The 26,255-nt window shown below is 39.7% G+C and overlaps 2 protein-coding genes across 3 annotated transcripts in view; one reads left to right on the top strand and one right to left on the bottom strand.

Annotated features, from left to right (window-relative positions):
• hacd1 (3-hydroxyacyl-CoA dehydratase 1) overlaps positions 1-11,079 on the top strand; it is a 14,446-nt gene extending 3,367 nt beyond the window's left edge. The window contains exons 3-7 of the mRNA XM_008396698.2: positions 75-93; positions 195-283; positions 1,084-1,205; positions 5,976-6,154; positions 9,870-11,079. Of these exons, the coding sequence (XP_008394920.1) occupies positions 75-93; positions 195-283; positions 1,084-1,205; positions 5,976-6,154; positions 9,870-9,952 (492 nt within the window). The 3' untranslated portion in view covers positions 9,953-11,079. The remainder of the gene's footprint in view (positions 1-74; positions 94-194; positions 284-1,083; positions 1,206-5,975; positions 6,155-9,869) is intronic.
• Positions 11,080-11,224: 145 nt separating this feature from the next.
• Positions 11,225-26,255, bottom strand: part of LOC103456871 (collectin-12) — a 34,566-nt gene continuing 19,535 nt past the window's right edge. For both annotated transcript variants that reach the window (XM_008396696.2, XM_008396697.2), the window contains exons 3-10: positions 21,362-21,484; positions 16,830-16,916; positions 15,702-16,745; positions 15,138-15,623; positions 14,183-14,319; positions 13,977-14,086; positions 13,131-13,276; positions 11,225-13,037 (exon numbers count right to left, since the gene is read on the bottom strand). In XM_008396696.2, the coding sequence (XP_008394918.1) occupies positions 13,027-13,037; positions 13,131-13,276; positions 13,977-14,086; positions 14,183-14,319; positions 15,138-15,623; positions 15,702-16,745; positions 16,830-16,916; positions 21,362-21,484 (2,144 nt within the window). In that variant the 3' untranslated portion in view covers positions 11,225-13,026. The remainder of the gene's footprint in view (positions 13,038-13,130; positions 13,277-13,976; positions 14,087-14,182; positions 14,320-15,137; positions 15,624-15,701; positions 16,746-16,829; positions 16,917-21,361; positions 21,485-26,255) is intronic.

Raw genomic sequence — 26,255 nt, 5'->3', positions numbered from 1 at the left:
ATATATTAAATAAAGTTTTATTTAATAAGTGAAAGACATCGTTAACTCCAATTGCTACCGTCTTTGTCATCCAGGTGGGACATTGTGCCGTTGGTATGTGAGGATTGACTTCATTTATTTATTTATTTGATCCTATTTCACACACTTCTGTATGTTCCCAGGTTGTGAATATCTTTCCTTTGCCTCTGCTGCAGGAATTGTGAGAACTTCCGTGATTGTAACTGGGGTTCAAGTGTGTTCAAGGATTTACATGGTTTGGTTCATCACCAGTAGCATCAGACAGGTAAATATTCATTCCAATCAAACGACGCATGAAATGTACTCCTCAGATCTTTGGCGTAGTGTCTCTTATCTGCTTTTTTGTTGGTATGCTTTAAAAAATTATTTCTTGCAATGACACGTATGCAAAGAAGCAATACTTAGTACCTTTTTGAAACCTCTGCAGTTCACTTTGGCCAGTACATAACTTTTTCCCCAATGACGTGTTGCTTTTCAATTTTCTTTCAGGAAGAAATTAAAATAGTGCTGAAGTTGCACTATAATAGTAAAAAGAAATATATTTTGCCTTTTATGAATAAATTGAAAGCTTATATGTGTATAGTTTACTCTTGTGTCCATCATTCTTTCCCTACTGGTCCGTCGCTCCTTCCTTCCTTCATTCCTTTTGTATCTTTCTTTGTTTTCTCTCTTTCCTTGTTTTCTTTCCCTTTATTCCTACCTCATGTCCTTTGATTTCATTTTTCTTTCCTTCCTGCCTAGTCTCTTTCCTTACTCTGATATTTACTTCCTTCTTTTTTTCTTTCCTGGTATGTCCTAGATCTAGATTGTTATCAGCCTGAACTCATAGTGCTTAAGCATGATTTATTTTTATTTCTGAACGGCTGATCATCAGTCAATTTTGATAAACTCTGAATTGTTGGTGTATCTCTGTTTTCTGGAGGTAAATCAATTGTAATTGAAAATTTTTTTAAATATTGCCTTTAGAATTATCCGTAAAGTGTCAAAGTATTTGCCGTCAGCGTAAGATGTCTGGGACCAGCACTTAATACTATAATGGACAATAACCTGTAAATTTTGTTGAAGATCCAGAACGAAGAAAGTGTAATCCTCTTCCTGGTCGTGTGGACTGTGACAGAAATTACCAGATATTCTTATTACACATTCAACCTGCTCCACCATCTGCCGTACTTCATCAAATGGGCCAGGTGGAGACACCGTCTCTAACGATTTAATATTGTGGTGCTGCATACGTTTTGCAAGCATGCTGGTCTGGTCTGGTAATGGTACATTCGTGTGTGTATTACTCATCAACTGTCTCTCGCAAAGAAATAATGCATGTGTTTGTTATTGCATTTCGTTACAGCAGTTATCCATCACTTGGGAGCTAACTACTCACACTGTACAGAAGAAATAACCTGCATGCATTTTAAATTGCCTATTTGCCAACTTTGGACGTTTGCATCCCTAACTATCAGCAGGTAGAACCTAAAAATGTAGGAATGCTTCCAGTTGTAGAGGGAAGTCATGCTATCCTTCCGATGCATGTGATCACTCGTGACGAGGTGATCCGCCCTCACAGTTTCTCACCTGTAACCAGAGACGTCTGAGGGAACATCAGACGCAGACATTAGTGTTTTGACACTGATAGCAGTCCAAGCACACGTCTTATAGAACAGAGAGAGCCATCTGGAATAACAGCCCACCAAACACTTTCATATGACTTGAACCTTTCCACATTCTATTATGTCACAGCCATAAACTTTCATGTATTTTACTAAGATTTTATATGGCAGACCAGTACAAATTAGCATAGCTAGCATAGCATAGCATGACTTAGCTGTGAGAACGGTAAAGACTCATAGGTCTTTTAGGGTGATGGAAAGACTTACTTTCCATCACCCTAATCTTTAGCTCCTCCCTCAGATTCTACATTAGATTCCAGTCAAAACTCCAAAACGTTAACTTTACTTCTAGTCAGCAGAAACTTCCTGATAAAAATAAAAAATTGCTTTAAACCTAAATCTGCTAGGGTGTAATTTATGGCCTAACTGAAGACTTGCAGGAAAAGGTGGTTGGATCTACAGAACATCGTTTTAGAAGGGCTGAATACATATATGTATCATTTTTCTTTCAGTTCACAGTTTTGCACTACTTTGTGCTGAAAGGCATTGCATGTACAACTCACTACCACAGAGAGACGTTGCTCTTTGCGACACCCTCTGAAGTCGTACCTGCAGGGACCATCTGCTTTATTATTTTTGGGAGGCTTTTTTCTCCCTTTCTGGTCTTGATTCTCTCTCTGTCCCCTGCTCTTCACGTCTTTCTTTAAGCGCGGAAGAGCCAGGCCCCCGGAGAAGGGCTCATGTTCAGCTGCTCCTGTTTTTAAGACCGTCTGTTTTGGTCATGGAATGTTCAGCCGACGTTTCTCTCACATCCGCAGAGACGCTCCCCTGAGTCTTTCTGCTGTCTCCACTAATCTCCACTGTCCTGCATCGTGCCATGGTATACTACAGTACAGTGAAGCAGGGACTTTGGCCTGGATGTATGTACATAGTGATAGGACAGAAAACATCATGTTTCTGGCCATCTGAGTTTTGCAGAGACACTTCAAACCACCAGTAATGTCTCTATATTTTGCTTTCAAGGAACCCAAGTGCATTGTGGGGCTTTAGTGTTTTCTAGAGGTCATGTAAAGTTCTTTGCTTTCCTCACCATTGAAGAATATTGAGCAGCCTTTTCTTAAAAAATAAGAAAACCCTTATTGCCAGCAGACATAGTGCCTCACAAAAATATGTATGACTTTCCAACCTTTTCACTTTTGACATGTTATACCCTCAACTACACTGTATTTTATTGGGACTGACACAAGGTAGCACATGACTGTGAAGTGAAACGAAAGTTATACAAGGTTTTAGAGCTAAAAATCTCTAAAATGCGTTTGTACTCAGCGTCCCTGAGTCAAAGCTTCTCAGAATCACCCCTGGTTGCTGTTGCAGCTCAAGTGTTTTTGTACATCTAGAGACTGATTTAATTTCATATTCTTGAGAAAATCGCTCAATCTCAGTTAGATTGGATGGAGAGCATCTGTGCACACCAGTTTCTCAACCTTCTTACAGTTTTTCATTCAGATTTAGCTCTGGTCTTTGGCTGGACTAATTCCAACACTTGAATATTTTTCAAACTCTGCCTGTATGCTTAGGTTCATTGTCCTTCTTCAAGAACTGCATTTTTAGCTTCTTGACATCAGATTCAATCAGTTCCCCTGTCTATGCCAAGGAAAAGACTTCCTTCTCAATTCTGCTGAGTTTAGTGCAGTGTTTCACTGTCTGCCACATCCGTCGTTTTACATGTAGGCCATAATGTTTAATAATGGTCTCCCCTGACAAAATCACCTTTGTTCAAGCTTTCAACTTTTATCAGAACCTCAGATGGCTTTTTTCTTGCCACCTTTCCCTAAAGATCAGATATGTTGAGGTTTACAAGCGTTTTGCTTCTAGTTCACAATTGAGTGAAAGTTCAAGGGGTCTGAATACCTTGCCTAAAAGTTATCTTTACACCCAACAGATGAATCAGCTTTCAGTTGATCATCTTCTGTAATACAAGTTTCAAGCTGATGGGTCTTTGGAGGCTCCCTGGTATACATTTTATTTGATTTATTTGATGAAAAATTTGGATAAATAGTGTCACTGTGACAGGCTGAGGGGAAAAAAGGAAATAAAGAAAGTTTAAAGGACATTTCATAACAGCAAGTCCCTCATTTTCTGCTCAGCAGTGCCAAACTATTGATTCGCAACAACAGCTTTAATAGTGCTTTGTGTAAATTCAAGTGTCACTATGTTAAATACTCAAAGTGCATCCAGTCATGGTGCGGTTATTGTTGTGAACTGTTGTCCGAGGTCGAATTACAGCCACAGTCTGATCCAGCGGCTTGAGTTGCTATAAAACAGTGCCAAACCAAATCTCTGCCCTGCAGCTTCCTGTTGAGCTGCTGGTCAGCTCATGTGGGGCACAAATTATATTTATTACACTCTAAAACAGATCAACTTGCCAGCTTTTTTATCACTGCTGACCTGGCATGCCAATAAGCATCACACCAACAATCAAACCTTGGTTATATTTACTTTAGTTGCTGAACTTCTACTGCTGCCTTATATGACATTTTCCGTCTAAATGCATACAATAATGTCTAATGACTGTAAGCTGTGATTCACACTGTGTTTGTTTGAATTTGCTGGAACTTCATGGCCACAGGACAAACACTACAAGTCATTTTTTCTGCTGTTCCACAAAACACATTCGTTTATTGGACAAGTTTGGTTAAATGCTGTTAAAATGTTACAATTTGCATTTCTCCACAACTTGAACTTGCCGGTTCAAGTTGTGGTGGGGTTGTTTGTCTGTAATGAAATTCAATTTATTATGGGATGAACCTGTTGACCCACTTTCAGCTTTGGTGCTGGAGTGCAATGTGCCCAGAGTAACTCTAAACAGTTGGCAGAACAGTGATCAGGCAAAATTGTATGACCACTGATGGATGTAGGGAAACACACTGGCTGTGTCCTCATTGTAGTATTTGTTAGAAGGTGGGATATAACAGATAAACCATTGGATATGAGGCTTGGCTAGAGCCTCTCCAAAGCTGCTGTTTCTGTGGAGTTTGCCTGGCCTGTTGAGGTCAGTGTTATCAAAAATGGTCCGAAGAAGGGACATCAGTATACAGAGGACGTGCTGATGGGTGACCCAATGTCAGTACTGTACACTGTATTGATGAACTGATGAATTAGGTTGATTGCCATGTGTGATTGTGTCTTTACCTGGGAAATACGTGGCTGCAGAATGCATTAGTGGACAGCCACATGTGGCATGTGGAGACAGTGTGATGATGTGACTGCCAGGAAATATTAGGACCTGACATCCTTGTGGCCATTATTGCAGATCATGTACTCACTTTCATGAATACAATATTTCCTATTGGATCTGGCCTCCTAAGCAGTACACCCCATCTTTTCACAAAGAAAAAGACTCCAGCTAAGCTTTGAGGGGCAAAAGAAGTTTAGAGTGTAGATTTAGGCTCTAAATTTCCCTTGTTATCAATCTAACGGAGCATCTGTAAAATGTCCTGAACAAACAAGTCGGATCAGTGAAGGCCTCATGTCAGACTTTGAGAACTAAAAGGATCTGCTGGGAACATGTTTGTGTCAGTTACCTTGACTCACCTTCAGGGGTCCAATGGAGATCTATGCCACATTGTGTCGCGGCCGGGAAAAACACATTGTTACATACAGGTGGCCATAATGTCATGGCCACCTGTATGTACCAAACAAGTTCTTTCAGTGCACTCTGCCAGGCCATGTATACACACAGGTCGTTCCAGTTTCATACACACAGTCTCCAGTTGCCAGATCACTGACTGGAGCAGATATCTTGGATCAAGGTCCTCAGCTCCAACTTCAGAGCACTTTCTTCAATTTCATGATCCGCTGGCTGGCTTAATGCGCAGCAGGCTCAAGCACAGATAAACATTGACCATTCTCGTTCACTATTTTAGCCTCACATTTAAGTCCCTGGATGGCATAAATTAAAGGTTTTAATTATATAATTGGGTAAAGGCATTGGATGCATGCAATTAGTGGTGAAAACATGAAGATATCATATAGATTTCTCTCTTTCCAGTTCCTCCAAGTAACTAATCAATTAATCCCCATAATTACTATGGAGTGTTTTCAATTAAGCTTGACCTTCCATGCAAATGGCAAAGTAGTGACAAATAATGGAATGTAAAATATCAGTACCCTGTAGTTGTTTTTTTGTGACAAGTGGCTTTTAATCAAAAGGAAATTAACCTCTGAAAGAAGTGATGGTGATGCATGCGAGTGTGTTCAAGTCTCTGTGTGCTCATCTTACTGTCTTCAACTGGATTTGCCTATAACTTAGACTGGAATTGAAAGACATCCTGCTGTTTTTCTGTTCTGCAGATACAACTTCTTCATCGTCTTGTACCCCCTGGGAGTCGTCGGAGAGCTGCTCACCATTTACGCTGCTCTGCCATTCGTGCGCAGGTCTGGAATGTACTCCATGAGGCTCCCCAACAAATATAATGTGTCGTTCGACTACTACTACTTCCTCATCATCGTCATGCTGTCCTACATCCCACGTAAGGAGAAATTTCTCTTATGCTCTACACCTTTAAGTTTGTCAATTCTTCAAAACATGACCTAATTGAAAAATCCTCACAAAACTAAGTCTAATCTGAACAAAATGGATCCTAAGGTTGTTTTAGATTGCTCTATTGACATGTAAAGCTTCTGAAACTACTGTGTATTCGAAGCCTAGTCTAGACAATAGACTGGATCTCTATTGTCTGGTGACAATAGACATCAATCGAGGGTTTCTAAATGTATTGAATTGCACTTTGTCATTACAATATCAGTGTAAAAGTTTTTACAAGATTTGTAGAATATTCTTTGGATGAATATCTGCATCTTTGGTAGTTGCAAAGATTTTTGTTTTTTGGTAGTTTGCTATATTTTGAATGTCATGCATTCAAACCCTGCATTTTGATAATATATTTGACTAGTTGCAAGGACTCTTGACTCTGAAAGTAGTAGGGACATTGTGTCGAGATACAGGGAAAATGGTCGATTTTATTCAGCAGTAGTGTCACAATTACATATTTTCCTTGCAACATTAGTATAGACAAGTTTTTTGACATACACTGCAAAAGTCTGGAATTTTATTTCAGCTTTTTCCAGGTCTGGATAAGTATGGAAGAAGACAATAGGGAAAAATCTTTGTATTTCCAAACTTTGTTTGCTGTTCCCACTATCTAACTATTGTCCCTCCCTGCTTCCTTTTATTATTGTATCCTTCCTCATGACTTTTTTCCTTCCCTCAGTCTTTTATACTTTTCTTTCCACCTCAGTTTTTTCTTCTTTTGTTTCTCCTTTCCTTCTTCAAAGTCTTTTGTTAATTTTTTCCTTACTCTCCTCTCTTATGCATTTTCCTGTTTCCTTAATTTTTCTTCAGTCTTTAGTGTGTCAATCCTTTCTGTCCAACTGTCTTTCTTCCTTACGCTCTGGTTTTCCTTTGTTGTCCCTTTGTATTCCATTCAATCTCTGGTTTTTACAGGTTTCATATTTAAAGCATGCCCCGCTGTCATCCATAGTCGTATTTTAAAATGGGCACAAAAGATTCGTAACTCACAAGTTTAAGTCCAGATATGGCAAATGTATATAAACCCTTATTAATGTAGTGAGCGGCTCAAAACATAGAGCACAAGATCTTGAATGGAGTGACAGCACCACTCTCAGACAGGAAGAAGCAGTTACACTCAAGTTGAAATGATGACTCAGGGTTATTCAAAGACTATCTGTGGAAACAAACATTGAAACTGAATGTATTTCACAAATGGCCTTGCTTTCATTGGCAAGATGACGATGTGTGTATATTACCATAACTTAGCTTTGATATACAGTCATGAGGAAAACGCAATACATAGCCTTAAAAATATTCACGCCTTATTTAAATTTTGACATATTTTGTCATGGTAAAAATGCAAACTTAATTGTATACATTTGGCATTTTATGGGATTGGCCAAAATAAGGTAGTGCATAATTACGATGTTGAAGAGAAATTACACTTATTTGTAAAAGGAAAAAAAACGACCCTACAAAAGTTATCGTTATCTCAAATTTTAGTTTATAACTACAATATAATAACAGCAATTCATTTGCAGTTGCTTTAGCTACAATAGATTTCAGAAGGTTCCAAAATATAAATATATTTAACAAAGAATACTTCTATCTCTTAGTTATGTGGTTCAGTGACAACATGTAACAGCAGTATTCGACTCAGCATCTCTTTTTAACTTCAGATCTGTGCATTTTAATGCTAGTTGCATTTTTAGCAAAATAAACTAAAAATGCATTCTTAAATTTCAGTGCAACCTTAACTCCAACACCATTAGCTCGACCAGAAAACTCATTGTATTTATTAGTACTGCAGTAACTCTATTTTGTGGTTTTTGGAAAATGGATCAACAAACAGCTGAGGACTCAAAGCCTCAGCTCATTTAGACTCAGTACAAAGCAGTCCCAGATTTTTTAATCTCTCTTCAGTTACGACTGACATAAGGTAGAAAAGCTGTGTTCACAAGTTGCAGTGCTCACTGGGATTGCAATTGTTATTTTGCAGAGTCTGAAAAGCACCTCCTTATATGGCTCAAGAACCAGAATTGGATCTGCTAGAGTAGAGGGTCTTCGCAACCTTTTCTGCACTTTACTTCCTAAACGGGCACTTAAATGAAGTAATTTGTTCCTTCGGTCATCGATATTTAAATCATACAGACGATCAAATGTAAATAGTTTTGTTAGAAATGAATTACTTTTGGGATTTAAAGCTTGTCTGAAAATAACTTGTTCAGCCTACTGAGCATTTGATCTAATGACTGGGTAGAAAAAGGTTGTTTGAAAAAAGTCCTGATCTCGTTTAAACTCTCTCTGAGCAACACTTGTCCAAACAGATTTGTCACCAAATTTGTAGGCTAGCTTTTTTGATCTTTTTTTCCCCCTGCGGGTGTTACATAATCACATTGGTCAGAAATGTCCACTACCATATATGATCAAAAAATATAATTCCCGTCTGAAGTCATTCAGTGACTGAACCAAATCTACTACTTTTGAACAATTACAAGCACAGCAAAGAATCAGCCTGTGGAACAGCTTTGACCACATCCACTAAAGTTAATTTGAGACAGTGTTTGTAAAAGTTATATGTTGTTGGTCCTTGATTGTAGCCTGAACTCCTGCTGCGCCACCATCGAATGCCTGACAATCCAGAACCTCATTCTCAATTATTTTATTTGTGTACTTTGCATTCTGCACGAATGTCAACATTTTCATTTTTGACAGCAATTAATTCCAGAACAGTCTTAAGGTTTCCTTTGTTATCAGAGCCAAGTGAGTCGTCGTGTTCTTCTCTCTGAGCAATGTTTTAGGTGGCAATAAGGAGTATGTAGTCCCAGCTTTCTTTAACTTGTTGGTTGTTCCATCAAGCCTTTCAAATTTGGGTTCCCCCTACTCTTGATATCTGAGTGAAATGACATTAGAAGAAAAATGAACTAAAAATTAACAAACATATAATATTTAGTATAGTATTTGCCTTTGCTCAACAAACTGTTTGTCTGTTGGTTATGCAACTTATATCTTCTTTACAGTCAGAATCCATCTCCCTCTGCTGCTATGTTCATTCCCCCTCAAAATCAACCTCTTTCTGTAAAACCGGCGCCGGTAGTGCATCATTTTATTAGGTCCGACTGGAAAATGGAACCACACTTTGGTTCCACATTTCACATTTACTGAAATTATTTTTCTTCTTCATTTCGTGCAAGTTGTTGACGGTTTTTAAAGGATTGTGGAAGATAAACTAAATACATGAAGTAACATACTACTACTACTTCTAATAATAATAATAATAATAATAATAATAATAATAATAATAATAATAATCATATTCATATTATTGTTATTATTAATAACAACAATAAATATTATTATTAACAGATAACAAATGCATCAATTCTTCCCCAAATAAGTCAGTACACTGCAATTATTGATAGCATTTATTTTCTCCCAAAACTTCTGACGACTTGTATCTGACTTTAACCTTTTCAAGGTTCCCAATAAGAATGTATTTCCTAACCACTTCTTACAATGCACCTTTACATGTTCTACTGTGTTTTCCTGATCACAAATAGTCACAATTTCCAGTGTCATTTTTCTTTGTTTTAAATAATGTGGTGTTTCTATTGTGTCCAAATCGCAGTCTTGACAATATTGTACCTTCTCTGCTGCTTTCTTTTTCTTCTTAGTCTTTCCTCAGCTCTACTTGCACATGCTGCGGCAGAGGAGGAGGGTGCTCCACGGTGAAGTCATAGTGGAGAAGGATGACTAGATGGGCACCACCTCATCTGTTGAGCCAGCCTGCCTCCACATCATCCTCACCTGACCTCCGCTTCACCCACTCACCCCCAACACATCTCACCTTTTCTTTTTGGCTGTTGGCATTCTTAACTGCACGGGACCCGAGAAGCAGCTGACAACCTGCCTGACAACCAGCAATGATGATGATGATGATGATGATGACGACGACGAAAACTTGGATAAATTCCTGTTTGAATGGTTATTTGGCAAGATGTTTACAGTTCTGGAGTTGTGTCTCAGCTCTGAGAGATCTGGATTCCTTCATTCACCCACTGGCTTTACACCATCTCATTGCACCGAAGAGAAACTGAGCCACATCGCTACGTCATGACAGGAAACATGAGAAGAAACGTGGAAGGAAGATTGTATGTTGTGTGCTCTGAATTGTCCCTCAGCCCAACTAATTGGCAGATTTTAAAAAACAACGTGGCTGCACAGATCATGGTTCAAAAAGTTAAACCATACCTCAACAATAAATCTACATTTAGACAAATGTGCTGCTGCTTTTGTGTATATTTGTTTTACCTTTTTGTGTAAATGATGCAATGTGAAATCTTAAACCACACACCGTCTCACTTAGAGCAAGCACAGCTCCAACTTAACTCTGTCTGCTTGGCTCAGCTAGTGCTTTATTTTAATATTTTGATGTTTACTGTGTCCACAAGACTTCCTAAGAGTCTTTGCAGAGGTAATAGTTTGTTAAAGAGCATTTTTAGATTTGTGTCAGCGCTCTGAGTCATCGTTCTGCGTCTCGTTTTGTGTTTTAACGTGTCCATACTCGTAGAAAGGTAGCTAGCCTATATCCTATTAAAGGTGCTATTGTTAAGATCTTTTCAATCTTCTGTGCAGCTGAAGGAGTGACTGTGATTGGAGTTGACCTGAAGCAGGAAAGCTGGATGTGAAATGACCCGAAAGAAAATGTCGGTCAATGATCTGCATGGACTGTGGTTAATCAAAGCGAATCAACACTTTTTGCTTATCATCTGGGTTAAAGAGGAGAAAACAAACACCAAATGTTAAATCGAATGAAAAGATATTTAAGAAGAAATGTGAAAATACCTTTTTGTGCAAAATGAATAAACTCAATCCTTCAACAGCGAAGAGAGTTTGTGATGAACTTCGGTTAAGCTGCGCAGAAATCAAACAGCCGTTATGTTTTAATGGATTTATTGGTGAGGTTTTCCCTTCATTGTTTTGTAATTTAAACCTGAGTGCAGAAAAAAAGCACATTTTCTACAAGTAGAAAGGCTCAACATATGTGTTTTATTAATACTGACAGTCCTAGAGATGAACCAGTCGACTGGCTTGAGATTAGGATCAGCCAGTTTTTCCTTTACTCTCTAATTTTTGTTTGGCAGAGCAACTATTTAAAAAGAGCTATTTCTCCCTCATTCAGTAATAGCATTTAAACCTTTTTTTGGTCTTTAAATGCATCATCCAACATGTACAGGTACAGCTAGGTAAATTCAAATGCCATTATATTTATTTCAGTTATAAAATACAGAACTTGATACTTTACAATATAGATTCATTACAGACAGTGGGGTATATTTCAGGCAATTAATTTTGTTAAGTGTGTAATTTTGGTTTACTGATAATAAAAAGGGTTTTAACTGAAATATATGAAGTCCTAGCATATAGTCATGCGGAAAACTGCTGACTTGATAGCTGTCCTGCAAATAGTAGAAATCCTTTGGATCTAGTGTGAGGAGGAAGGGAAAGTATTGTATCCCATAATATTACTGGAAAGCTAAGTGGAAGGAAAAACTGGAAGAAAGAGGTGAGCAAGCAACAAGAATAACTACAGCCTATAGAGGACTCTAAAGCAAAGTTCAAAAACCTGTTTGAGGCAGATTTCTGGGATGTGAACTAAGGCTGGAGTTAATGCTGCAAGAACCACCAGATCCAGACATCCAGGAAACCAAGTAACTCCTGAAGAACAGGAAAAATACCAGGATTGCCTTACGTGAGCCAAGGAGAAAAGTGACAAGACTCTTTCTCCAGAGCCAGCAACGCAGCCGTCAAAGCTGCATGTGCTTTCATTACACCTCATCAAAACCACAGGATGATTATCTCCATGCCACGCTGGATTGATGTAGTATTTCGTACAATAGCAGCTGGGCTCAAGTACTAAGTTCAAAACTGTAGGACGGGGACAAATACATTCATGTAATGTTTTTATTTTTAAGTTATTAAAATTATAAAAAATTGCTTAGAATAAACCACTTCTGCAATGAATCTGCATGATCTTCACCTTCAAACCCAATAAATGAAACTTGCATATCACATTCTAATGTATTAGGATGCAGCTTTACTGTGATGCTCTTGTTTGAGTTCAATAACAACCAGATAAAGATTTGGTACAAATGACTTTATGCCCAAATAAAAAGAATCTTATAATTACTTCTTATAACATTCAGAACTATTAGCTCCAGCAAACAACCTACAGCTTTTTTTTTCTCTCATATGTGCTGCAGTCCTTATATTCACAATCGGCACATGAGACCTTAAAGAAGAAATCGGTGCCTGACTGAATTAGGCACCAATTAATTTGATTGTGGCATTTTCCATATACATGTACCTTCATTATATTTGTATTTAAATGAAAATAGTACATACACATTCATGAGGTTAGATACACGTTTTGTTGAAGACAGTATGTCTGCTATGTGCTCTTTTTTACTTATCATTTTGCAAATTGTAATCTCTGAATTATACAAAATTACAATCCTTTTGACCTTTATAACCCTTATACTTCCCTATAAAACTTGGCTAATGAAACAAACATTCAGGTGTTTAGTTGTACAAATACAGGTATATAACATGTTTTATATAGAAAAATCAGTTGTTGATTTTGTTTTTTTTAAACAGTTTCTCCTCCATTTGGATGTCCTGCTGTATTGCACTTGCTGGTAATGATGCACTCGAGTCTCCTTTCAAAATCGTCTCTTTCCGCTCTCCGTCCAGACTGTCCACAAGCCCCTTCAGTCAATCAGTGCTGGATGGACGAAGCTGAGCTGCTCACCGTGCTCCTTTGTTTAACTGCTATGACTTTGCTGTAAAGACAAAAACAAGAGCAACCCTTAAAAATGACTGCCTAAATGCAAGTCGGGCTGTAAATACAAATCCAGACACTGACGCAGACTTACAGGTCTCCAGTTCTTTCTCACAGATATAGCTAATGAGATCTTCACAGAAGAAATCGTTCCATAGACCTTCGTGGATCAGACCTGCACAGTCTTCCCCCGACTCATGGCTGTGGCCCCAGTTGTCAGGCTGTCCGGGCTTCCACTTCCTGCAAGTGGACAACAGGGGGCCATCACACATTATAATTACAACAGTCTTTAGTTACAGTAACTGCACAGTGAGAGGCAGGTGGAAAAAGAGCACAAGTTTACCTCCGAAAAGAAATTTTTAATATGAAAAGGAACACTTTTGGCTTCAGATTTGCAGTGTTAACAAGGATTTTTAGATCACTACATTTAGCTTTAATATGTTTTTAGGGTCTTCTATATATTTTTATCACCCTTTATTTTATTTTTTTACATGTTGCATGTTAAGAGAATTGGATCACATTTTAAAATAATTTTGATCTATTGTTTGAACTGTTTTGTAAAGAAAATTATGCCTTAGTTTTCAGTGAACAAGTTTAATCTTCTTAAATTTATAAATCATTTTATTGTGCTTTTTTGTATTGGAATAAATGTTTAGCAGATAGTCTACAAATGAATTGTATTGGGATATTTGTGAAATTTCAGTTTAATATATGTTGATTAAAATGGACTTAAAGCAGACCTTGAGAAGGTCACTTTAAAAGCCAAATCAGGAGAGTCAGAAACATAATGAATCACAATGCTTACGTAGTAACGATATAAAACTTTAAACATACAACACCACTTGCACATGATATCAATGCCAAAACACGCTTAATTAATTGGGATTACATCATTCTGGAAGCAAAGAAAAAAACTCTTGGATGATGATTTAACACTGACGTGAAAGCAGGAATTGTTCCATCCACCCAGCGCCACACATTCTCCTCTTCTCTGTCCGTCAGACCAATCCAGAAGTAGCCCTTTCCAACTATTTGCCCCTCCAACCATTTCTACATGAGGGGGAAAATAAAACAATCAGTCACAAGTTGAACTCGCAACAGCAGCTCTGACTGTGTTTACAGCTGCTGGCCACATATACACATCACCTGTTCTTCTTTGTCGCTGATGATCAGCAACGTTGCCAGTTGTGAATCACAGTTAGCTTTTGAATCATTAAAACTGTCCAGGTCTTTGGAAAAGTAGTAGCACCTGTCTTTGTAGTTCACCCAACCAAGAGGGCAACCTGCAAAACGTTAAGAGATTCCATAATTAGTTAGGCAAATGCACCAGATTATTCTCTGATGGAAAATTGTGCAACCACTAATAATCAGATGCTAATGGTTTAACTTCTTTTTAGGGTATAGTTTCATTAATTCAATTTAGTTTTACAAAGCGTCACTTCACAAAACAATTTATTTTGAGGAAAATTATATAGTAGCTTAAATACAGACATAGGGAAAGATTCAAGCTCCATTACGTACATTCCAACTTCACTCAAGTTACAAAACAGTCCAGTAAGAATCAGTTTACAATACCAGCTGGGAAGGTTGTTTTTTTTATTCAGCACTTCATTAAGCTACTAAATTTAGAGAAGCCCCTAATCCAGAAGCGGCATGCGGCCAGTTTCACTGCATTGCATCTTTAACGTTTACATACTGAGAATGCATGTGGCAACAGTGGAAAACAAAACTTCCTTTTAGCCTTGCATTTGTCTCCAAATAATGTTAAGGATGTGGAAAAGGTGGGAACGACTTTCAAGATTATTACACTAAATATTAGAGATTTGTTCTCAACTAAAAAAGAAATAACGACCTCACAACATAGTAGAATGAGTTTTGGAGAAACTGGGTTGTCATCAGCAAAGATAAGAGTTTGCTTTGATTAACTAAAAATAGCAAACTGCATATTCCAGTTCACATTCAGTGCAGGAGATTTGCTACCAGGTGAGTACCTAGCAAGTAAGAGTCACTCTCGGGAAGATTTACACATTAATCTTCATAAACCGGCCATTGGAGAACAAGATAATGTTTGGAAGCATTTAAAGAAGAGAAAAGGTTTTACCTGGGGCTATTAGTGCATGAGGAACTGCCTCTTCCTGTGGAAAAGGCACTGCTGGACTTTGAATGGGGATTCCTGGTAGCCCTGGTGGTCCCACAGGCCCTGGGGGCCCAACTGGTCCAGGTAGACCCCTTGGACCTTGCTCCCCAGCTGGTCCAATTGGTCCGCGGATGCCCGGTGGTCCTTGCAGTCCCGGTACACCAGTCTGGCCATCTCTTCCAGGAAGACCAGCCTGTCCTGGTTCTCCTTTAGCTCCTGGAGGTCCAGCTCTGCCTCCTGACCCTCGAGAACCTTTCGGTCCAGGACTTCCAGGTACACCCGGGAGGCCCTTTAACCCTGGGAGACCTGGTGGTCCCGGTGAACCCTGCTCTCCTCTAGATCCTCTGATTCCTGGAAGTCCCTTTTCACCCCTCTCTCCCTTGGTTCCCGTCTGACCAGGTGGTCCTTGAGGTCCTCTGTCCCCTCTTGGTCCTCTCGGACCAGGCGGGCCTTCAAATTTAAAAGGTAATTTTAAGTTAGGAAAAATTCTCAAAAGCAGTTCGAGAAAGGCTTCACCCGATTACTCACCCTGTAAAATAGTGAAGTTTGTTATCAGCTGTGAGTGCTTGGTGTCCACCAGCTTCATTTCCTCCATGACAATAGAGAGGCTGGTGACCTCCTTATCCAAGCGGGCTGCCAGCTCCTCCTGTTGTGATCTCAGGCTGGATGCATCCATCCTGACGTCTGACACGCTGTCGTTAAGGTTCTGCAGGACATCTGAGTGACGGCCGATGGTCTCGGAGCAGCTGCGCAAGTCGTTGAGGTTCAAGTTTATGGCTCCCAGAAGTTGCGTGGTGTGGCTCATGTTGCCCGTAACACGGTCCATAGTTTCCTCCAGCTCATCCACCTGCATTTCTACCCGGTCGAACTTTGCGGACGTGAGGTTGCTGAAGTCCCTCTGCCGGTCCATGATCTCCCTGAGCGTCTGGTCATGACCCTCAGCCAGCCTGCTGGTGTTCTGCAGCTGGCTGGTCATAAAAGCGAGCTGTGCCCCCACGTCTTCCAGGCTGTCGTTGTTGGCTTTAGCCAGAGTCGAGGCGTTGCTCGCTACGACCTGCAGGTTTTCCATTTTCCCACGAAGCCACTCGGCGTCGGAGTGTGTCTGACGCGCCGTCTGCTCCAGGTTCTGATAGTCATTGCGCATTTTGTGAATTGCTTGGCTGGTTTCATCGACGACCCGCTGCAGAGCTGCAATGAGGCCTCTCTGCTGGGCCTGAGTGAGGTTCAGGTTGCTGATGCTGAGAAGCGCCTGGCTTTGCAGTTTCACTTGCTGCTGTAGCTCCCTCTGCAGTCTGGCCGTGTCCTCCTGCAGGCTCTCGATGATGTTGCCGTAAGACTGCAACGTGCCGTTTACCGAACGCAGAGCGGCTGTGTTGCTGCCGAGACGCCCCCGAATGGTGCCCTGGCTGCTCTGAATCTCTGAGCCAATGCTCTGCAGTTGACTCAGCTTGACCTGATCGCTGTGGACGTGTTCCTGCACCGCAGACAGCTGCCTCTGCAGGGTCCAGACGTTGCTCTTGAAAGCCTGAATCTCCGTGGTGGTGTTCTCGGACTTCTCTTCCGTTTGGTCATCTGAAAATGACCACCAGCACATTGAAATGCAGAAATCTGTCCGATATCTCACTTTTGTATTCTTGCGTACTAGTAAATACGTACCAAGCTTTTTTAGATCTGTCTCGACTGCAATTATCTTTCCGCCATAGCTTGCAATACCTTCAGACACACTGTCGACTCTTTGCACCACTGCAAAGAAAACAAAGGGGGTAACATAAAGTTTAGTGTTATAATAAGATCATACTTCTAAAAGGCAGAAGGACCTCCAGCTACAGACATCATCATATAAAAGAGCTCAGAGAGGAACCAATGAAAATATCTTATTAATACTACAGGAATTCATCTGCATGTCTTGTAGGCATGTAATAAAGATAGACTTTGTTAAAGTCATTGCTTACATTAAGCAAAAAAAGACAAGAGGTGAATAAAGGAATTTAGAAATTGCACAACACATGTATGTGTTGAGGAAAAGACAAATAGAAGAAGAAGCAATGACTCAGCAAAAATACTGGGTGGTCAGTGAGTTGGACCAAGGCTGAGGCTGCATGGAGGGACACAGGCCAGGGCCCTGGGGGACAGGAACTGACATCAGGGTGTGTGTGTGTGTGGGGGGGGGGGGAATTCTTCAGTAAACAGATGGATCAAAGACAACCCACTGGAGACAGACACTGTTGCGGGGAGGCTCTTTGCGCCCCCACAGGCGACACCAGCGTTCATTTCCTCTGGAATGCGTCTGGGATTCCAGGGATGCAGCCCACTTCTACCACCAGCCTCTCCAGGGGGACACTTCCTCCAACTGGGAGCAGCATGGGTTTTTCTACCGGGAGACTGTTTACCCCAGCAGCTAAGAAATACGGAAGGTACAAAAAGCCTTTTACCAGAAAGACAAGATGCTGGGATAGGATAATGCTGATGCATGCCTAGCTACAAGTTGCGTTTGCAGTCCTACTGACAATAATGCCGCAAAATGAGCCAAGAATACTACTTCCTGAGTTTCATCCTGAAGGTAAATGAAGCGCTCATCTTCACCCCATTGTTTTATCATAAATCTGAGAGCATTCACAGAGCCTTGTAAATTGCTGTTGTTCAAATTAAATGGAGCGTATCTAACAGTCCACACACCCCGATTAAAATGTTGGTTTGTTGATGCAACTTTTGTTTTTCATACACAGGATGAGATTGACAAACAGCTTTTGCATATACAGTATATAGATTAGACTAAGGAGCAGAGTTTAGAGTCATAGTTATTTTATTCCAAAGAGAACATCCACCTCTGGCAGAAATCTTCCAAAATTTTGCTGAAGAAATGTTTTTGTTTTTTTTCTTTGGGGTAATTAACATGAACTTTTGGGGTATAGTTCCAAACATTACGTTGGGCAGAAAAACTGAACACTGACTTTCACCAAAGGAACCACCACGTCTACCGTGACATAGGATTACGGTTCATCAGGTGCAATTATGGTTTTTGCAAAGATGGATGAGGTTATGAATTGTTCCCAGTAGCATTCAGTTTTAATACATACCTTCATTAGAAAGCAAATGATTTCCTTTTAGCATCACATTGATTCCAAGCGTACATCAAGTTTTGCAATGGTCCAGTCAGATGAAGTTTTTTTTTTTTTTTACAAGACAAACTTTTATTTAACACATAATTATTTCATAAGGCTTTCTTTGAAGATGAATGAAAAATGCAATCTGCAATTTTCTTAGTGAGCAGACCGTTGGTACTTTGAACTTAACTATTTGCCTTCTTTGAATTTAAAAATATAAACTGGAGGTTAACTCCTCGGCCATCAACACTGATGCAATAAACTGAAAACAACTTATTTTCTTACTGGAGGCTTCAGGTAGCTTTTCAGCTGCAGGCATGACCAGAGACATCTAAGCTGCTGGGGGTACAAATATTTTACAATTATTATTATTTATAATTAATAATTTTGATTAGCTATAGTCTCTGAAGATGAGTTTTGGTGTTTAAAAAATCACCAATCTGCCACAGAAAAATGCAAAGGCATAAGGCATATTTATTTATTTCCAACTTTCTTGTTTGATTTTTCAAGGTTTTGTGGCACTAGAAAATCTTTTAAATTAGAGGATAATGTACTTTGTTTCCTTAAATGTAATGATTTTCTTCTACTACGTTGTAAATGCGAGAGGTCAAACATATTAGATTTCTCATCATGAAGCCAAGACCTTTGGTGTTCAGTGAGCTTACGATTATAATGAGGCCTCCTGTTAGCAGCTCTTTGTCTCACTAGCGGCCTTCACGGTGGCCAAGTATGACATGACCGTTCTGTCTCAGCACGTCTTCATACACTGTAAATCACGACTGGAAATTATGACTTCAAATCTGTTAGAGTTACAAAAATAACAATCGCAGGAATCATTTTAGGGGACGTACCATTACCACGACTCACCGCACCTTTCCTGGAAATACAACCTTCTAACACTGATGAATCTCCAGGATAAACTTAAGTGTAAGTTCTTCGTTCCTGTTCTCAAAAGTGTACGATATGAAATCGAACGTATCATTGAGCCCACCCTGGTTGTGTGCAGCTATGCAGGCCCTGTAGTCATGCTCTTCTGGCTGATTGGTTTACATTTGTGTACCTACTAAGCTAAGGTCTATGTGTGAAATGTTTGCCCATGTTGTCGAACAGATTAATCAAATATCGCCTACAGTAAAAATGAGGTCACTTATTGATCACACTCCAATCACTGTAAGGACTGAGCCCCACAGTAGGAAACTTCACTGTTTTCTGGGTTTTGAATTTACAGTACTGTTGCCATTCTATTATAGGGACTATTTTTTACAGTTTTAAACAAACAGTTATTTGGCCAATTTGGAGAGATTTTTGAAGGTGAAAAGCTTGTAAAACATCTAAGCTGGATGTCCAAAAATTCCACGTGGTGTCATTTTATGGTCAATGCAAATGCATTTCTTTTAAAATGACTTGGCAACCCTTTGCAGACAGATGTGCAATTTTGTTTCTCTTCTGTTTCATTCAATAGGACATGATGTGATCCTTTTTTTTTTTTTTTTTTTTTTTTTACATCTTTTAGCCTGCAGTTATTCATGATTCAGCAAGGGGTTAATTCTTTTCTCACATTGGTGTAGATTTGCTAAAATTGTTTCTTTTATTTAAAAGTTAAATGTTAATGTGAGAAAAGGGAAAATCTGTTCACAATACCATATTTCCTGTTTGTCTATGTTGCTTTTCATGTGCCTTACTGTCTCTAAGAATTTCAGTAGAATTTGTTTAAAAAAAAAACACAAAAAAACCTGCTTCCCTCCTTCATCCTTTTTGTGCAGACAAAAAACAAATTCTAGACCTCCGCACTTTAGCCAAGCCAATCTCTGGGCCTACAAACCTCAAGAAGTAATTGAATTCTTGTAATTTGTGCAAGCAGGCCCTTTAAATTTCAGCTTTGAGTGACTGCCTTTCCTTCCTTTTTTTTTTTGTATTCAGCTCATTTGTCTCCACCCCGTAACCTTCTCCCAGTATTTTTCCATCACCCCCCCCAAGCATACACCTCTGGAGAACCTCTTAAAGGCTTTGTTGAGCTGAACGTCCCGATTCTGTTTTTTCCAGTTCAGAAATCAGTTCTGTAGTCTTTTTCCAAGTTTGAACCCGTAATGTCCCTGCTGCAGTTGTGCTAAACATTCCCACATGTGCCCTCATTACTTCAATTGGTATAAACGGCATGAACTTAACATGTTTTAGAGGTTATCGCTGCGCCTTGACCGCCTGTACGACGACAGTCCCCTACGTTTTGAGCAAAGTCGGTCTTTCTTGTTCCACACTGCGTGTTGTCATGCAGGTCTAATTGTTGCCAGATGGGCATCGGGTGAACTGAGTGCAACTTCAGCAGAACCCACTAGAATTGAGTTTTTACTTGTACGAAGGCGCTGCTCTGTCAAAGGAAACACAGTTCAAATGCACTCCAACCTCCAGATGGTTATGTCAGCAAGACGCAGACCCCTCTATGCACTTAACATGTGTGCTTCTCTCTGTTCTCCATCACTGACCCACACAAAGCGCATCGGTGCGGCTGCTTTGTTTCGATGCAGCTTGACCTCAAGTGTAGCTGGAATCCGGAGACCTCCGTAACAGATGTAAGCGTTTCTGTTTCTCACTTCATTTGCTGAAGTTTTGACCTGCCGTATTGCAGCCTTTTAGGCTAGTTTACGCTCGCAGCTGGGAAAGTCACCAACCAGTTGCTTCACTGCTATCTTGAATCACACAGTTTTATTTTATAAGTCAGCTAGGAAGGAAACGGGGTTACATAAACCACCCCGAGGAAATCTAGACACATCTAAGACTTAATACAAAACAGGTCATTGTGCTAGCCCTTTAAAGTTTTCATGCGCGGTGATTTAAGCTTCCCCGTTGGTGAGCTGGAAGAACAGAACCTCTGCGGAAAAGTCTCAAAATAGAAAACATGCAAAAGTGTTCATGGAAGCAACCTCAGGTTTCTATTCAGAATGCCTTTCTTGAAAACAAAATTATAGATTACACAGATTTTTGATAACTATTTACTGCATGGTCACATTTTGATTTCACTGATGATATGCACGAAATGATATAATATGCATGAAAGGAAAAACTATCAGAAGAGAAAACTCATCTCACCTTTATATCCAAGAACAGCAACAGCAATAGTGAGTAGGGTGCACAGCACATAGAGCAGAGCTATGGAGGTCTTCAGTGCCCATTCATTCTTACACTTTGTGCATTGGGTGCCCTCCTGGATCCCTGGGTGAGAACAATGAAAACCACATGATTTAGTGTGTTTCATACTGGAGCAAAAAAAAAGTTTAGCATGGACATATTGTTGGAGCTTGAAAGCCACTAGGGGAGCTGGAAGTCCCACATCTGGATAAACAGCCCTTGGGTCTACATTAAAGGGAGCAACAGTTCCCTCCGGGAACGGGCGGTGAAAGGGGACACAAAAACAGCCCCCCCACCCCCTGCTCCCCGACACTGCCTTGTTTACACTCAGTAACATGCTTGTTTCCCCGAACTCATGGTTCACTCAGCAAAGTCCCCTTAATTACTTTTGTTCAGAACAAACTCTGGCCCCTCCTCCTCCTCTTCGCAGGATCAGAGTCAAATCAAGGTCCCCTGGTTTACGAGGGCACCAGTGGAATATTCCTCTTTGAGGATATTTTTCATAACAGACGAGTGGCAAGATCCACAGTGCTGCCGGGAACACAGCTGCATTTCATTTTCAATTCAGGAAGTGTGTGTCTGTGTGAGTGGAGAGGTTGGGAGGGCAAGTGCGTATGTGTGTGAGTGCAGAGGGGGGGCTGTTCTAGCTTTTATGCACCTGGAGTAGGACTTCCTGACGATTCTTAGATGTAGTATAAAGATATCCGTCACTCAGCATTTGAAAACAGTCGAGCCGGCAGGAATCATACATCGTGCACATCTATTCGAGAGCGATGAGGCCGAGCTTCAATAGATTACACTCGCAGCACTGATTGGTTTTTGCTAGATCCCACTGGGATTTTAGATGCCAAAGTTAATAGCACGACTTGTCCTTATAGGTGTAAAGGGACTGTTAATGGTCACTGAGAGTTAGGAGTCAGTTAAGCGCCCGCTCCAGCAGGACGGGAAGTGAAGGTTTATGGTGAAAAGTTGGGGGTTGGACCTGGGAGACACAGAAACAGCTCTTTTTTTTTTTTAACAATAAATCTTCCACAGATGATATCACCAACATAATAGGTGATTTTATATTCATCCATGTTTTTTTTCTTCTGTTGATTGACTGATTTACAGTTAATGTATGGATTTGGGTCAAGTAGTTTATTAAGAGCTGGTCATTATCAGGTTCCGACATTATTTAAATCTAAACTCAACGTTGTAAAAGCCCAAAACGAAGAAAGTAAAAAAAATTAAAGATCATGTTTCCTCAGGCAAAGTGCAAAATAATTTGAGAGCTAAACCTCAGACTCTACAGTTTATGACTGCATTTGGGTCCTTTCTAATCTCAAACATGGCAGAAAAAAGGCATATTTAATTTGCCGCTATAACCACTGGTTGGGTTTTACTCTGTTAATTTGTTCTTATTTGCAAACACAAGCTGAACGGGTTGTGCAAGAGCATATTTTCTGTACATTTAAAGTCGTGTTACAAATTTCTGAGAAACTGAAAGAAGTTCACACCAGAAAGTTGAGCTAACCACCAGAAAAATGTGGATTTTTTTCCATCTTTAAACAATTCCAATTATCTCAGTCATTTCTTCGTCTTCACAGAAACTTTCTTTAGGAGTAAAATATCAGAAATCAGATTTGTATAAAACTGGTAACAGCTAGTTAGCAATTTCAGTTAGATGTGGCACATCTTTACGAGTAAGGTGTCAAAAACTGGCAATTAAGAGGATTACCTGATTATTAAATGTCTGTATTCACAGGTTGACCTCTGATTTAAATTATTTAAAAACCTGATGTCTGACTGGTTCAAGTAGAAACACCACAGACAGGAACAAGTTTGTGAAGTTAAATGCAATATTCCAATTTGCTATATCTAACTCAAATACCGCCAATCTACCCAATTTCTTTTGGCAGTCCATTCTTACTTTTTGCATATTTTCTCTGGATTCATGTTGTGAAAAAACCTTCCATCTTGCTGCTTCACACTGAAATTAAAAAAAAAAAAAAATGGAGTGACGGAAATACAGTGATTTCATTTTTGGCCACTTTGCCCCACTGTAAATCAGCACGTTAAGATTCCTTGCCAATTACGTCAGAAACAGTTTATAAAAGCGAGGGAAGGTTTTTATCAACATCTGCTACAAATGTGGGAGTGGGGCGAGTTACTCAGCAGAAATCTTTACTGCAAGCAGAAAAGTGGATGCTGGGAATGCAGCCACAATGAAACGACTCCATTTTGGAATCATTCACGTCCCTCTGACATATATGTGGAGTTCTTTTATGCACACTTCAGAGTGAAGCATGCATATCAGTTTATCACCTCACAGAAATCAAGGCGCTTCTGTCCAAAGCTGCTGTTTCAGAGTAAACAAGCTGACAGTGTTTGTTAAATCTGCGGAGGAAAAACTATACAGACACACTTTGTAGGTTATAAATGACATTTAGATGCTCCGTAAAAAGCTGGATACTTTTGGTATGGCGGTCAAATACATGCAACATGTGGCTGATAAGTCAGAGATAAGGTCACATTACTAGATACAGGAAACAGAAACTTGTATTTTTATTTTTTTTCATTTCTGGATGGGACATCATGTTTTGATTCAACCCTAATAACTTCACAATCTCTCAGGTAGAAATACTAAATATTTGAAATTACTGTCAAGAGGTGTATTTCGGCTCTGGAGGAGTTGCAGGGAACCCCAACTCAGGTGGGAAAATATGATTAGAGGACCGCTTAAGCGCTCTCACAAAAAAACAGAAAAACAAAATCGATCCAATTTGACTGCTCTTCAGTTATTTTCTAAAACTATGTGACGAGTCTATATGCAAAAACTTGCAGTTCAAACTGTACCAAAATGAGAATGTAAACAACTTTGACTCAAACGGATTGAATGCATATATAAGCTACACTTTTCAGATTCAGGATTTATTTTGAAATTTGAAAATTGAGAACCACGTAGTTTTTTTCTTTCACTTCACAATTACAACAGTGTTTTAATCTATCGCATAAAATCCCCCCAGACATACACTGCATGCTTTGGTTGCAATATGAGAACCTTTGGGGAACTTCTGCAAGGCGCTCTATTTACTTTGGAGGTCACATACGATGCTATACGAATAACTGCTTTAACTGAAAAAGGTAAAAATGGATTATAAACGACAAATCACCAGTAACTTATAAAATGAAAACTCTGAAAAAGGCTGAGAGAGAAACCACAGCTGTAGTTTTTCCATCAGCTGATGCCTTCGCTTGCTCAGGCAGATGAAGTCAGGTCACACGGGCAACAGCTTGAAAAATAACCAAGGAAGTGAAGCCACAGGCTGACAGCCACACTTTTACTCCCTAGCAAAAGAAAACAAAGCTTTGGAAATAAAGGGTCTTTTCTGAAACAAGGACACTGCGAGAACTGGCTTTGACATGTTACTAACCTCACTTTGTCACTATGTTCTTTGGCTCAGATTCACTCATTGTTTCTGCAAAAACCACAGCGCTGGTGTGATTCAGAGTGTTCACCTTTTGTGATGTCGATGCATCTCCAAGTCCGCGTCATTCATCAGCCTAATTTCCTAAAACAAAAGCCTTACCCAGACACCAACCCTCTGAAATGCCAAAACAAAAGTCTGTGAGGTCACAGTGATACATGAGCCTCTAACATTTAAAGGCTGTGTTTATTTACAGTAAACAGCGGCAGGAACGCTATAGAAACCATGGAGAACACAAGGCCGTGTGCTGCTTAGGTCACAGAAACTGCGATTTGGACCTCAGCCTCGCTAAACACTTTCAAGAAAGCAGAGAGCAAATCTACCAAGAGATTGGTAAGAAAATTACACCTGGCACCAAAGAGAAACAGCAGTTTAACACAAATTGCAGCAGTGGAGGAAGAGTTTACGACCGGAGAGGAGGTAACAACACCAGAGGGATGTAGAAGTGATGGATGTACGGTTATATGGAAATTTACACTAGTGAAGAAACATTCGTCTTTGGTTTTCACCGGTTCTGTGCGGGGCTTAATAGAAACAGTGAAAGATGTTTATACATTTCCACGGCTCCATTTCACCTTCTCTTTCTGTTTAAATTTCTGATTAGAGCCGATGAGTTTGTGCCACTTATTATGGGGATTAATAGCATAGCAAATTTTGGACTTTAAAGACAAATCTGAGCCATTAGATAGGTGATTCTTTTAAAAACAAGAATTAGGTACACATGTTTCAATTTACTATTAATTCTCTCTCATCTACACAAATTCGGATTAGCACAAATATAGCACAAATATATTTAAGCTTTTACGGCTGTCTGCATGATCCTGGTTGAGTATCGGGATACTTTTCTGATCACTATCGGAAGAACATACCAAATTTGTTGGTTTCCCAACAAGGAACTGAATTGAAAACAAAGTCCATGCATTTTGGAGAAAAGTGAAATCAGAAGCAATTCAACAATCTTAACATTAACCTGATTTAGCTATTTCAAATCCAGTCCTGTTGTGTGTTTGGGATCATTTCAATGCTGGAAAAGCCAACTGTGGCCAAGAGTTCACCGGGTGGTCAAAACTGTCACCATGAAATTTGAGGCATTCAAGAACAACCCACAAACATCTGTAGCCATGCTACAGATGTTTGTTCTTTAAAGTCTGGAGCAGTAAAATGGTTGAGTTTCTGCAGGAATTTCAGAAAATGTGCAGAACTCTGCCTTTGGCAGTCAGAGAGAAAAATGTTGAATGAAAAATCCATCATAGGGTGCATGCATCAAGCAAAGAAACCCCATCTCAAACTGCTCACTTCTTTTCTAATGTGCAGTTACATTCTTGAATTAATCTGTAATTTTAAAGGCAGTTCTAAAGAGCTTTCAAAACCAGACTTGTTTATATATA

The sequence above is a fragment of the Poecilia reticulata genome, linkage group LG20 (assembly GCF_000633615.1).
Source record: "Poecilia reticulata strain Guanapo linkage group LG20, Guppy_female_1.0+MT, whole genome shotgun sequence".
NCBI lineage: Eukaryota > Metazoa > Chordata > Actinopteri > Cyprinodontiformes > Poeciliidae > Poecilia > Poecilia reticulata.
The sequence above is the reverse complement of the archived record's forward strand: the minus strand, read 5'-3'. Positions and strand labels throughout refer to the sequence as shown.